At 49.7% G+C, this 13,598-nt stretch overlaps 4 protein-coding genes across 4 annotated transcripts; 2 read left to right on the top strand and 2 right to left on the bottom strand.

Moving 5' to 3' along the window:
* Positions 1-36: 36 nt before the first annotated feature.
* N7525_005198 (uncharacterized protein) lies at positions 37-1,196 on the bottom strand (the record flags this gene model as incomplete). Its single annotated transcript, XM_002565030.1, has 2 exons — positions 37-1,110; positions 1,164-1,196. 2 exons carry the CDS (start codon positions 1,194-1,196, stop codon positions 37-39), a joined length of 1,107 nt encoding a protein of 368 aa, XP_002565076.1.
* A 3,096-nt stretch (positions 1,197-4,292) lies between these two features.
* On the top strand, positions 4,293-10,940 carry N7525_005197 (glutamate synthase (NADH); the record flags this gene model as incomplete). Its single annotated transcript, XM_002565032.1, has 5 exons — positions 4,293-4,468; positions 4,565-4,605; positions 4,674-8,020; positions 8,085-10,747; positions 10,799-10,940. 5 exons carry the CDS (start codon positions 4,293-4,295, stop codon positions 10,938-10,940), a joined length of 6,369 nt encoding a protein of 2,122 aa, XP_002565078.1.
* A 638-nt stretch (positions 10,941-11,578) lies between these two features.
* N7525_005196 (uncharacterized protein) lies at positions 11,579-12,127 on the top strand (the record flags this gene model as incomplete). The annotated part of the gene is made up of 1 exon (XM_002565033.1): positions 11,579-12,127. The coding sequence occupies one exon, from the start codon at positions 11,579-11,581 to the stop codon at positions 12,125-12,127; it is 549 nt and encodes a 182-aa protein (XP_002565079.1).
* A 630-nt stretch (positions 12,128-12,757) lies between these two features.
* N7525_005195 (EMI1 family protein) lies at positions 12,758-13,390 on the bottom strand (the record flags this gene model as incomplete). Its single annotated transcript, XM_002565034.1, has 1 exon — positions 12,758-13,390. The coding sequence occupies one exon, from the start codon at positions 13,388-13,390 to the stop codon at positions 12,758-12,760; it is 633 nt and encodes a 210-aa protein (XP_002565080.1).
* Positions 13,391-13,598: the final 208 nt, after the last annotated feature.

The following is a 13,598-nucleotide window of genomic DNA, read 5'->3' as shown; positions in this document are numbered from 1 at the left end:
TACCGAACAAGTCTAACATCATTTTGGATAGCTTCGCTAGTTCAGACTATCCCTAGGCCCTCCGATGTGGCGCGGGAACCTTCTGGCAAACCCGCTTCGTCGACTGCCCTGACTCGTTATGGACGCGCGCAGGTCTTCGTCGCTGTAAAGCATGCTGCTGGAATCCAACGCATCGCCACCACCGCTCCAGCGATTGAGGAAACGGCGTTGGGCTTCAGTCTCGGGCTCGCGGCGCAAAGTTGGAGGTGGAGGCAAGCCACGACTGTTTGGCGTGCTGGTGCGGAAGTTCTCCGCAAACCTGGTTTGGATAATACTGGGTTCGTTTTCATCGTCCTCATCACTCAGCTCCTCTTCGCTGTCCGTGTGCTGCCATTCCCCTTCTTGCTCCGAACCTTGCTCTGCAGCATCTGGGATATCATGGTCGAGGTCGCGCGTCATGTCTTCACTCACACTGTCACCGTCGGCGGCAGGTATCTCCGCATCCAGATCAGGCTGGTTGTCGAAATCGTCCTCTTCTTCGTCATACAGGCCTGAGCCCCCATAGTCATCATCGGGGAAACCTTCAGGGATGTCATCATCCAAGTCGCGCTCCATATATGACCCTTCATCTCCAATGTCATCTTCCTCAAGCCCTTCTTCGCCTTCCTCGATAAGACCCGAGGCCTCCTCCTCCGCGTTGGGGATATCGTCATCCAAATCACGTTCCATGCCTTCATCCTCTTCTACTTCCTCTCTCTGCATCCCTATGTCATCATCCATAATTCCTTCTCCCTCTGCAGCCTCCATCTCAGCCGCGGCAGCCTGTAGCGCCTCTTCGCGCTCCGCTTCCTCCTCTTTCATACCGAGCATTGTCTTCGCACACCCCGCCGGTTTGATCCATGAGTATCCAAACGACGCGATGTTCAATTTTCGAGCGCGTAGTGAGCGTTCTTCTGCGGCCAATGTGGCAATTGTGTTGGCAGAAGAGCGGGATGGCATGAATGAGCGATTACTGCTGGACGACGTGCCGGCATTGCGTCGGGCGAGGTGGTTTGCAGCGGAATTGTCGCCAGCTTGTTGATCGGAGGTAGAGCGATATGGTTGAGAGGATCCGAACCAGAGTTCGTGGGACTATCAAGTTGTTAATTTCCTCGAGGGCTGGTTTGAGATGCGCCAGCACCTACGTCGCGCGGGGTGATGGATGAAAGGGTGAGCATCACTGCAATGATTGTTTCAATATCACATTTGGGAATACCCTGCCTATATTGTATGCCAGGGTTTCTGTTTATGGAGCTTTGTGGGGATGTCCCTGCGATTTGGAGATACGGCGGGTTGTAGCGGTACAAAGTAGCAGTTTGTTTATGGTGTGGGGCGAGGAGTGGCTACCGGGTACTAGGACTTCACCCGTGTGAGCTTTGATGAAAGGAAGAAGATATAGAGAAGCAATTGGAGATGTCAAGGGCGTTATAACCCAACCTTGGAAAGATCCAACGGGGAAAGCGCGCAGAAAAGGCTGGAGCTCCACAGCCAATCAATTTTCATCTATGCGGGGGGAATCCTAACTACTTCCATACCTACCTATGTTGTAGGTACCTACCTAGGTAGCTAAGCATCATGTATAAAAAAGGCTCTTTCAAGTAGTTTGGAGGTTAATTATATTCCGCATAGTATCTTCTATTAACATTGGAAATGTCTATAGCTTTAAACAGCATTCTATATTATATGGGTCGAAGGGATCAGGTTGAATTTCATCTTTGAACAATGAAGTGTCTAGTTTTAGCTTCAAGGCAAATTAGCAATGCTCTCACCGTTGTACTCCGTACTTCGAGAGCAGATCCCAGTGAATGATGGTGCCAGGCTTTCATTAATCCAGGCCCTTACATAGCTACAGACACTGCATATGTACGCCGTCCTACAATGCATAAGTCTAGGACCAGTGGAGATGTGAGTTTAGGTCTCAGCTAAATGATTACTGCCTGAGACCTACTTCGTACAAGACAAGACCTGAATACAGGAAGTGAGATGCTGCTTCATCGTTATTCCCACTGCGATGCCCTAGAGAAATTTCAATGTAGTTCTAAGATATTACCGTGAATCTAAAATTGAGTATTAGTTAAAGTAGAATCTTGAGTTTCAAAATAAGGAGGTATGGAGCATACGGAGTACAGAGTAAGTAGTTAATGGAGCGCTCAACATTCCAGCCAATGTCTACAACATAAAGTTGTGGATATTTCCGAAACTACCCGATACCAGCAACTCGGTGAACTTAAGGACAGGAGGACAGGAGGAAAAAGCCGGGTGTTTCGAAATTTGAAAAAGAAAATGAATGGCGTCTGACTTTCATGTGCACTTTCACTGGACGCAGAAAAGGTGGGGATCATGTGATATCCACTCTGGGGTTATGAACACGGGTACGGAGTACATTGGACATACTACTATGTGGTATGTAGTATGTAGTATGTTGTAGGTAACAGATGTATACAATGCAGCTTAGAAGATGGTGTATATGAGCCATTGAAAAAAAGAGGAACATGATGCGGAGAATACTGGTCCTGTTTCACCCGATCGTGATATCAATGTATATTGTAATGGGCTGACACACCCGTGGACTCGTATACGATGTAGACAGCCAGGCGAAAAGAGGAGAAGAGATCCTTAGAGAGATCAGAGTTATGTATTCTAATTATCATCTTCTAACTAGTTACCTTATCTCTAGATCTTCGCATGTCTGGACGGATCACTTTCCTCCGGACTCTTAACTCTTTCAATTTATCCCTACAAAGCATATTTCTGGAATGTAAAATATAGGGAAACATGATCAATTAGCAGATGAATTCCCATATTCTCGGGGGCACTATGAATGCCTAGTCAACAGGCCATTATGGAACAATAAGGCAGTTGGGGTGACCTTAAAAGAATGAGCTGAAATGGTCATCCGCAAACGGCTCAGGGCCCGAAATCGGGCTAGCTACGTTCATTGGCATCTCCAAAGTAAGGTGAGAGGGAAAACCCGGGATGGACTTGGCCGTTGTCGGAATGTGTCGTTACCGTTACAGGTATTTATGCATTTTAATGGATCAATTGATGTCTTTACCCCTTGGAACAATTTCCTACTTGTTATTTTCTTTCCGTATTCCTCTTTTTTGTGTATAAACTTGAATCCTTTTTATTTAGATTGGTACTTTTCGAGTAAGTTTTTTAGTACTTTTGCTTTCGGTTCTCCTACAGAAAACGCAAACCAGCGGCTCGAAATCAAATGGATTAAGCACATCTTTGCCCCACTAGGGAGCGCGCCCATTCACCCGGGTTAACATGTGAGGATTGTCCTTATTCTTGGGGAGTACGGAGGACGGAGTACATTGGATGCACTTTGAATATGTCCAATGAGCAGCTCTGATCCTTTTATGGGCCTATGGGGCCTATGGGACCCACTAGACCTTGTCTTTGAGCTTTTAGAGAGAAGAGGAAATGATAAGTATAATGAATATGAATATATAAAGTAGTATGGAGTAGTGGTAGTTTTCAATATATGAATATATTGATATACTAATATACGAGGTTATATTGATATATACTAATATCCCTAGGTAGTATATAGTTATAGTTAGTATAGTTATGTATAACTAGAGTCCCCACGAAAGTTAGTTGACGTAGTAAAGAGCTAAGGGTCGTAAAATCTTCACTCTGATTGGTCGAGCGATGCTTATCTTGGGATGATTTGCACTCCGTAATCATAATGATTATCGATTATCATTACTTTGGCTCTTTGGGCTGTTTCCGTCGATTTTGTCTTTTCATATGGTTAAAACGTGCGTTCAGAACTAAATGGTATGCTGTATGAGCATGTGTATGTAATGTATAGTGTATAGTGTATAATGTATAATGTATCGTGTAGCACACATTTCACTCTTATTTCTTTCACTTGACCTCCCCTTACCGTTCTCTTGGCTGCTTTCTAACAATTTGCCACGGTAGACTCCCCCACCATTGTAATTTTCCCTTTTGGGCTACATCGGGAGCTTGCAATCCCCGGACCTGCTGTCCCGCCGTAATCGCCCATCCTTTTTTCTCCCCTCTCCCTCTCCCTCTCCCCTCCTTTTTTCTCTGTTTCTCTGTTTCTCCTTTCACCTTTTCCCTCTTCGATCTTCAACTCTTTCGCAGAAGCTGGGTGATCATTGACACATTTCTTCCTCCTTCGCGCCACGACTTCCTGTGACGACATCACCAGCTGTCAATCCCCAAATCGGGTGGGTCTTCTTAGCAACAATCCCCTTCAGTTACCATTCCATTCTCTGTCGGCTCCCGGCGGAAGAATGGGTCTTAACTTGGAGGAGCTCTATGGCAAAGATATAAGTGAAGAACAGGCTCCTCATGAGTATTCTCAGTACCAACCCGAAAAGGGTTATGGCTGGGCCAATGCTCTGCCAGAGCGGCAAGGTCTGTACGATCCTGAATATGAGAAGGATGCCTGTGGTGTAGGCTTCGCAGCGTGAGTGAAATTTTCTAAGACTGTGCCCCCTCTCCCCCTCCTTTCTCCCCCAATTGGAGGCATGAAGACGAACTCAATTCTGACGAGACAACCCAGTCACATCAAGGGAAAGCCAAGCCACAAGATTGTTAGCGATGGTGAGTGCCAGTTTTCTGCCCTTTGAGGAACGACACCAGAACAAGTGAAGCTGATGGCAATTGAACAGCCCGCAATCTGCTGTGCAACATGACCCACCGAGGAGCCGTTGGCTCTGATGCACGGGATGGTGACGGTGCTGGTGTGATGACCAGTATTCCACACAAATTCTTTATTAAAAACTTCGCCCGTGAGGTGGGTGTGGATCTCCCTCCATTGGGACAATATGCTGTTGGCAACTTGTTCTTCAAGCCCGACGAGGAAGCTCTCAAGCAGTCCATAGTGGATTTTGAGGAACTGGCCACGACGCTTGGCTTGCGTGTTCTTGGATGGCGTGAAGTGCCACGGGACTCAACTATTCTCGGTCCTGCAGCACTATCTCGAGAGCCCATTGTTATGCAGCCATTTGTGGTCTTGAAATCGGCATACGGTGAAGGCAACAAGCCAGAGATCACTGACACTGAAAAGTTCGACGAGAGAACCTTTGAGCTTCAGCTGTACGTTCTACGAAAGCGTGCTACTCATGTCATCGGCCTCGGAAACTGGTTCTACCTCTGCTCTCTCAGCAACCGGAACATCGTCTACAAGGGTCAACTCTCTCCCGTCCAAGTGTACACGTACTACCACGATTTGGTGAACGTAGACTACGAGGGCCACTTTGCCCTAGTGCACTCCCGGTTCTCTACAAATACGTTCCCATCCTGGGATCGTGCCCAACCTCTGCGATGGGCTGCCCATAACGGTGAAATCAACACCCTGCGAGGAAATAAAAACTGGATGCGCGCACGAGAAGGTGTCCTGCGGTCAGAGGTCTTTGGTGACGAGCTTGACAAGCTTTACCCCATTGTTGAGGATGGCGGTTCCGACTCAGCTGCGTTCGATAACGTGCTTGAACTACTCATGATAAACGGCGTTCTGTCTCTGCCGGAGGCAGTGATGATTATGATTCCCGAGGCCTGGCAAGACAACCCCGCCATGGATCCAGCCAAGTCCGCTTTCTACGAGTGGGCTGCCTGTCAGATGGAACCTTGGGATGGCCCAGCTCTTTTCACTTTCTCCGATGGACGTTATTGCGGTGCCAATCTTGACCGTAACGGTCTCCGTCCCTGCCGTTTCTACGTAATGGACGATGACCGCATCGTCTGTGCTTCCGAGGTCGGCGCTATTGATATTGATCCCGAGAGGGTCGTTCAGAAGGGCCGCTTGCAGCCTGGAAAGATGCTGCTGGTTGATACCGTGGCTGGGCGGATCATTGATGACGCTGAGCTCAAGCAGACTGTTGCCCGCCGCCAGGACTTTGCCGGCTGGCTGGACAAGGGGCTTCTACAGCTCCCTGCTATCAATAAGTTGCTACTTGACTCGAACGTCGATCTTTCTTTCGCCTTGGACAACAACACTATTCAGAACGACCCCCGCCTCCGAGTGTTCGGGTACTCGTTTGAACAAGTCAGCTTGATTCTTGGCCCTATGGCTGCAGACTCCAAGGAAGCTTTGGGCTCTATGGGTAATGATGCACCTCTCGCCTGTATTGCCCTTCAGCCTCGCCTACTCTACGAATACTTCCGTCAGCTCTTTGCTCAGGTCACCAACCCTCCCATTGACCCTATCAGGGAGGCTGTGGTTATGTCTCTCGAATGTTACGTCGGTCCTCAGGGAAACCTGCTGGAAATGGACCCTTCGCAATGTCACCGCCTGCGTCTTCCCTCTCCCATCCTGAGCATTCCCGAGTTCAATGCTTTGAAGAATATCAACATAGCCCACAACGATTGGACCGTGCGAACTATCGATATCACATTTGAAAAGAGCAAGGGCACGGCTGGTTATATTGAAGCGCTCGATTCCATCTGCGATGGTGCCACTGAAGCTATCCAGAATGGCGATAAGGTCATCATTCTCTCCGACCGTGCTACATCCGCCGACCGTGTTCCAGTCTCTGCCTTGTTGGCTACCGGTCTGGTGCATCACCATCTCGTCCGAAACAAGTGGAGGTCACTTGCGGCCCTGGCAGTTGAAACCGCTGAGGCTCGCGAGGTCCACCACCACTGTGTCCTGCTGGGATATGGTGCCGATGCCATCAACCCTTATCTGGCTCTGGAATGTATTCTCAAGATGAATCGGGAAAACTTGATCCGCAAGGACATCCCCGATGAGAAGGTTGTTCAGAACTACAAGTCATCCTGTGATGGTGGTATCCTCAAGGTCATGAGTAAGATGGGTATCTCTACTCTCCAGTCCTACAAGGGTGCCCAGATTTTCGAAGCCCTTGGCATTGACGACAGCGTTATCGATCGTTGCTTCTCCGGTACTGCCAGTCGCATCCGTGGTATCACCTTTGATCTGATTGCCCAGGATGCCTTCGCCTTCCATGAGCGCGGTTATCCTTCCCGTCCGATCGTCGAAGTCCCCGGTCTACCCGAATCCGGCGAGTACCACTGGCGTGATGGAGGAGAGGCCCATATCAACGATCCCACCAGTATTGCAAACGTGCAGGATGCCGTTCGCACCAAGAACGACAAGTCCTACGAGGCGTACGCCAAGTCCGCACATGAGCAGATCAAGAACTGTACTTTGCGTGGAATGTTGGACTTCGATTTTGATCAGCGTACGCCTATTCCCATTGACCAGGTTGAGCCTTGGACCGAAATTGTCCGCCGCTTCGTGACAGGTGCCATGTCCTACGGATCCATCTCTATGGAATCCCACTCTACACTTGCCATTGCCATGAATCGCCTGGGCGGCAAGTCGAACACTGGCGAGGGTGGTGAAGATGCCGAGCGTAGCAAGAGGATGGAGAACGGCGACACGATGCGGTCCGCCATCAAGCAGATTGCTTCTGGTCGTTTCGGTGTGACATCGAACTACCTCGCCGACGCTGACGAACTGCAGATCAAGATGGCCCAGGGTGCCAAGCCCGGTGAGGGTGGTGAATTACCCGGCCACAAGGTTGTCGGCCCCATTGCTCGCACTCGATTCTCCACCCCAGGAGTCGGTCTTATCTCCCCGCCTCCGCACCACGACATCTACTCCATTGAAGATCTAAAGCAGCTTATCTACGATCTCAAGTGCTCTAACCCCCGATCTCGTGTTTCCGTCAAGCTGGTATCCGAGGTTGGTGTTGGTATTGTCGCTTCTGGTGTGGCCAAGGCCAAGGCTGATCACATCTTGATCTCTGGTCATGATGGTGGCACCGGTGCCTCACGCTGGACCGGTATCAAGTATGCCGGTCTTCCTTGGGAACTGGGTCTTGCAGAGACTCATCAAACTCTGGTTTTGAACGATCTTCGTGGTCGTGTTGTGGTCCAGACTGATGGCCAAATTCGTACCGGCCGTGACCTTGCCATCGCCTGCCTGCTCGGAGCGGAAGAATATGGGTTTGCCACAACCCCTCTGATTGCATTGGGATGCATTATGATGAGAGTGAGTACCTTCAGTCTCTGATTTCCTGATGAGACCAGCCTATTGACAAATATATTTTCCCTAGAAATGTCACCTGAATACCTGCCCTGTTGGTATCGCGACTCAGGATCCCGAACTGAGGCAGAAATTCAAGGGTACACCGGAGCATGTTATTAACTTCTTCTACTATGTTGCCAACGAGATGCGTGCTATCATGGCCAGGCTGGGCATTCGTTCGGTCAACGAGATGGTCGGTCGTGCTGAGCTGCTTAAGGTCCGGGACGATATTCGTAATGTTAAGCAGGAACGGATTGACCTATCACTCATCCTGACCCCGGCTCACTCACTTCGCCCTGGAGTAGCTACCTACAATGTTCGCAAGCAAGATCACCGCCTTCACACCCGCTTGGACAACAAGTTGATTGCTGAATCGGAGCTCGCTCTTGAGAAGGGTCTACCCTGCCGAATTGAATGCGATATCGTTAATACTGACCGTGCTCTGGGTGCTACTCTCTCCTATCAGATCAGCAGACGTTATGGCGAAGCTGGTCTTCCTCAGGATACCATCCACGCGAACATTAAGGGCTCTGCTGGTCAGTCCTTTGGTGCCTTCCTTGCCCCCGGTGTCACCCTTGAGCTGGAAGGTGATGCCAACGACTATGTTGGCAAGGGTCTCTCTGGTGGCCGCCTCATCGTCTACCCCTCGCGCGGAGCCGCTTTCAAGGCCGAAGAAAACGTCATCGTCGGTAACACTTGTCTTTACGGTGCCACCCGCGGAACTTGCTACTTCCGTGGCATGGCTGCTGAGCGTTTTGCTGTCCGTAACTCTGGTGCCACTGTCGTCGTTGAGGGTGTTGGTGACCACGGATGTGAGTACATGACTGGTGGTCGTGTACTAAACCTCGGACCCACTGGCCGCAACTTCGCTGCTGGTATGTCTGGTGGTATTGCCTACGTCCTGGATAAGAACCAGGACTTCCATTCTAAAGTCAACTTGGAGATGGTTGAAATCTCTAGTATCGAGGACCCGTCGGAGATTGCCTTTGTTCGCGGTTTGGTTGAAGACCACCATCACTACACTGGCTCTGAGTTGGCTGCTCGCATCCTGCTCGACTTTACTCGTGCTCTCCCCCACTTCGTCAAGGTTCTGCCGACCGACTACAAGCGCGTCATGGAGGAAGAGGCTGCCAAGGCGGAGGCTGCCAAGAAAGCTGAATTCACTCTTCCTCAGCTTCCCAGCATCCCTGTTAAAGCCGAGAGGGCCGAGGCCGATCATTCCAAGAAGACTGACTTGCTGGACATTGAAGACAGCATTAGCGATTCGAAGGCTGAGAAAAAGCGATCCGCATTGATCTTGGACAAAACAAGAGGTTTCATGAAGTACAGCCGCCGCAGTGAGAAGTATCGCAACGCAACAACCCGTACTCGTGACTGGGGCGAAATCTCCCACCGCCTCAGCGAGGACGAGCTCAAGTACCAGTCTGCCCGTTGTATGGACTGTGGTGTTCCATTCTGCCAGTCGGACACTGGCTGCCCTATTTCCAACATCATTCCCAAGTGGAACGAGTTGGTATTTTCCAACTCATGGCAGGATGCTTTGAACCGTCTGCTCATGACCAACAACTTCCCCGAGTTCACCGGGCGTGTCTGCCCTGCACCCTGCGAAGGATCCTGTGTTCTAGGCATTAACGAAGACCCCGTTGGTATCAAATCCATCGAGTGCGCGATCATTGACCGTGGATTCGAGATGGGCTGGATGGTTCCCTGCCCCCCTAAGACCCGCTCTGGCAAGATCGTTGCTATCATCGGCTCTGGGCCTGCGGGCTTGGCTGCTGCTGATCAGCTTAACCGCGCTGGTCACAGCGTCACCGTTTATGAGCGTGCCGACCGAATGGGTGGTCTTCTCATGTATGGTATCCCCAACATGAAGCTTGACAAGAAGGTTGTCCAGCGCCGTATCGACCTCATGGCCGCTGAAGGTATCAAGTTCGTTGCGGGCACTGCTGTGGGCCCTGACTGTGAGGTTTCTCTGCAGTCTCTTCGTGCCACCAATGATGCTGTTATTGTTGCCACTGGTGCCACTGTTGCGCGTGATCTCAAGGTCACTGGTCGTGAATTGGATGGCGTGCACTTTGCAATGCAGTTCTTGCATAAGAACACCAAGTCCCTTCTCGACTCTGGTCTTTCGGATGGCGAATACATCTCTGCCAAGGACAAGCACGTGGTCGTCATTGGTGGTGGCGATACCGGCAATGATTGTATTGGTACCTCTGTCCGCCATGGTGCCAAATCGGTGACCAACTTCGAGTTGTTGCCCCAGCCTCCCCCAGAGCGTGCCCGTGACAATCCCTGGCCTCAGTGGCCCCGTATCTACCGTGTCGATTATGGTCACACTGAGGTCAAGACGCATATGGGCAAGGACCCACGCGAGTACTGTGTCATGTCGACCGAGTTCGTCGACGATGGAAACAACCGCGTCAAGGGTATCAACACTGTCCGGGTTGAGTGGACCAAGAGCGCTACCGGCGGCTGGGACATGAAGACCCTCGAGGGCAGCGAGCAATTCTTCCCCGCTGACCTTGTGCTCCTCTCTATGGGATTCTTGGGTCCCGAGGATCGTGTATTTGGCGATGAGATTGAGCTTGATCCTCGCAAGAACATCAAGACCCCTCCCGGCCACTACTCGACCAACATTCCCGGCGTCTATGCCGCAGGTGACTGCCGCCGTGGACAGTCTTTGATTGTCTGGTGAGTTTTCGTCCAATCCTTATAATTAGCAACTCACTAATATAATTTCAGGGGTATTAATGAAGGTCGCCAGTGTGCTCGCGAAGTGGACACTTTCCTCAGCGGAACCAGCTCCCAGCTCCCAGTCACGGGTGGTATCGTCCGTCGCCCTGCCATCGACTCCGTTCCCCAACCCACTGAGGTTGCTGCTTAATCTAGCGGCGATGCAGGACATGTTTTACGACGCTGACGGCCATTATCATGATAAAATTTTCATTTCGACGCGGGAAAGTTAATCAAATGGGATAAACTTGTGGCATATACAGGATTCCATGGGGTTGGTTCTCCGCGCGAATGAAAAAGCCTACAATACTGCGCTTTCTTGAGTTTTGCTTTCTACTTTCTACTTTCCATTTTTATTTCTTTGATTTTCATCTTATGTTTTGCTTCAGCGTCATTTTTCTTTGCCTTTTCAGGGTCTGCAAGGTGTTTAGAGCGTCTGCCATTCGGTGATCTCTCTATTTCTGCTGTACATAGCTTTTCTGCAAATCTGACTATGTTCCATCATTGTTTCAAATTCGTCTATAAAGTGGAATGCCTCGTTTTCTTTGAGTATCTTTTATGTCTTTGTGTGAAAGAACGAAGGACAAAGACCTAAAGAGTCAACAATGTCTTTATGCTTCTTTCTTTGGCAACTTCCCGTTGTTAGACTGTGCATGGCCGGCTTTGATGGCTAACCTATATAACCGCCCAAATATCCCTTGCTTTTTCGGACCGTTCCATTCCATTCATTCATTTCAACTAATCCAGCTTACCTATTTCACAGATTTACAGGTCCTATCCATCTCAAACATGGGCAACGAAGCCAATAAGACAGCCACGGCTGCGAACGATCTCAATCCCAACGGCTTCATCACTGAGCGCGAGGTCGACGGCGAGCGGCGTTCTGTCCGCCGGTATAATGATGGTCGAGTATCTGGGCGCGGTGGGAGTATCGAGGGTACCCGCCAGGGCTCCCGAAAGAACTCCACAGGGATCAGCGGTCGCGCCAGGCCTCCCACCTCTCACCCTAGGGATCTGGACTGTCGATCTACTCCTGCTGCGTCCGGTCCATCCGATGTCGCTGATATCACTGCTGCCATGGCCAAGCTCACTGTTGACCATCCCACTAGCCCTAAGGTAAAGAAACTCAGCAAGAAGTTGAACCTCGATGCCGATCCGGGGATTGAGACTGTGACCCTGCAAAAGGTCACTGCTTCACCTACGCCTAGTGTGGCTTCCTCTACGTGCAGCGCGGGCAGCAAGAGTTCTGTCAATGCTAGGATAGCGGAAATTGAAGATCGAGTAAGGAAGCACATCAAGTCACGACTCCAGACTATCAAGGAGGAAGATGAAGAGTAATAAAGAATGAAGTTCGGAATGGGCTAGAGAATCGGAGAACATCATTTACCTGCCTTCCATTGAATTGCTGGATGCTAACTTCTTAAATCATTCCTAACAATAGGTCTTACAGGCTTGCTTCGCAGTTGAGCTTTTATATATGCACGGCTACTTACAGCTTCCCAGTCTATGCCCAATGCCATGAATGGATATGAGGTAGGCACGTTTTGAGTTTCCTCTTTGATATCCCGAAACATGTCTCTTGTGTCTATGGGCTTAAAGATCTTTGCTAACTCTTCTGGTTATTAGGTCATTCATTTATGCGTTCTTCAAGCATCTCTTGTGGAGTTCTGAGTCAATCAATCTATTTCAGCATCATTCTCTCCCTCCAGTAGAATTTCATAGATCGTGGGACATAGTTGTAAAACCCGTGTGAAGTCAGATTTGAGAAATACTGAGCATATAAGACCATAATGTGTAAAAAGAAATAGCCTCTAAAGTGCTATATGCGAATTCGCGGGGTCCTCCATACGACCATTTAACAAACGCCGATACACAGGGGAAATGGAGAGTATCGTATTATACAAGAGTAAATGAAACAAGAGGGTGTATATCTACATATCGTAACAAGAAAAGGAGAAACAAGGGACATCATGAAACCGCCTTTTCCGCCTGTTGTTTCGCTGCTTCATCTTCAGCCTTCATCTCCTCCCACATTGCGGCAAAATCTCCCTTGAACGAGTCTTTGGCTGGATCTAGCCGCACGTCCCAGACATCCTCACTGCTGGGGCCTGTCTTGTACTTAATCGCCTTCTTTCGGTTGTGGTCTCGGATCTCTCTCCTGCGCAAATCTTCTGGCCAAGTTCGTGTCTTCATGCACAGCCATAGATTATCCCAGTGATCGCTGCATGACCGTAGTTCCCCATATCGATAAACATTCACAAATTGGCCTCCAAAAGACTGGCAAAAGAAGGCGTAATCGAAGGCATTGCGGCAGGACATGGTATCTTGGTAGAGGGACTCGGGAGAGATGGGTGATGAAGGTGTTTGGGATTCCGGAGACAGGTTGCCATCAGGGGTCAGCCCTGTTCGTTTCGAGAGCGACGCATCCTCAGATCTGAGATCTGCCAGGATTTGATTGAATTCCAAGTCGGCTTGTTCGTCGGGGGTCAAGGTCTTTGATGGTGCATTCTGCTTTGCTGGTTCCGTAGGAATTGTGGATGGAGTATCCTTGGGCATCTCCTTAGGAGCTTCCTTGGGACCTGATCCCCACAGCCAGCCCATTTTGTTTTTGCGAGAGGAAAGAATTGGTGGATCTACCGCAACACCTTGAAATCACGAGGTTATCTTTTTTTGGTAATCAAGATGTCATGTGACTCATATACCCAAGTCACGAACCGACGTCATTAATTTGGCAAGTCGATTTACACAACTTGACTTGTTTCGCTCTTCCAGGCTGGTTTCTTTACTTTCTTTTTATATTCTTTTTCCA

This window comes from Penicillium rubens (genome assembly GCF_028828025.1).
Source record: "Penicillium rubens strain IBT 27055 chromosome Unknown utg000002l_segment0_segment0, whole genome shotgun sequence".
NCBI classification, from domain to species: Eukaryota; Fungi; Ascomycota; class Eurotiomycetes; order Eurotiales; family Aspergillaceae; genus Penicillium; species Penicillium rubens.
The sequence above is the reverse complement of the archived record's forward strand: the minus strand, read 5'-3'. Positions and strand labels throughout refer to the sequence as shown.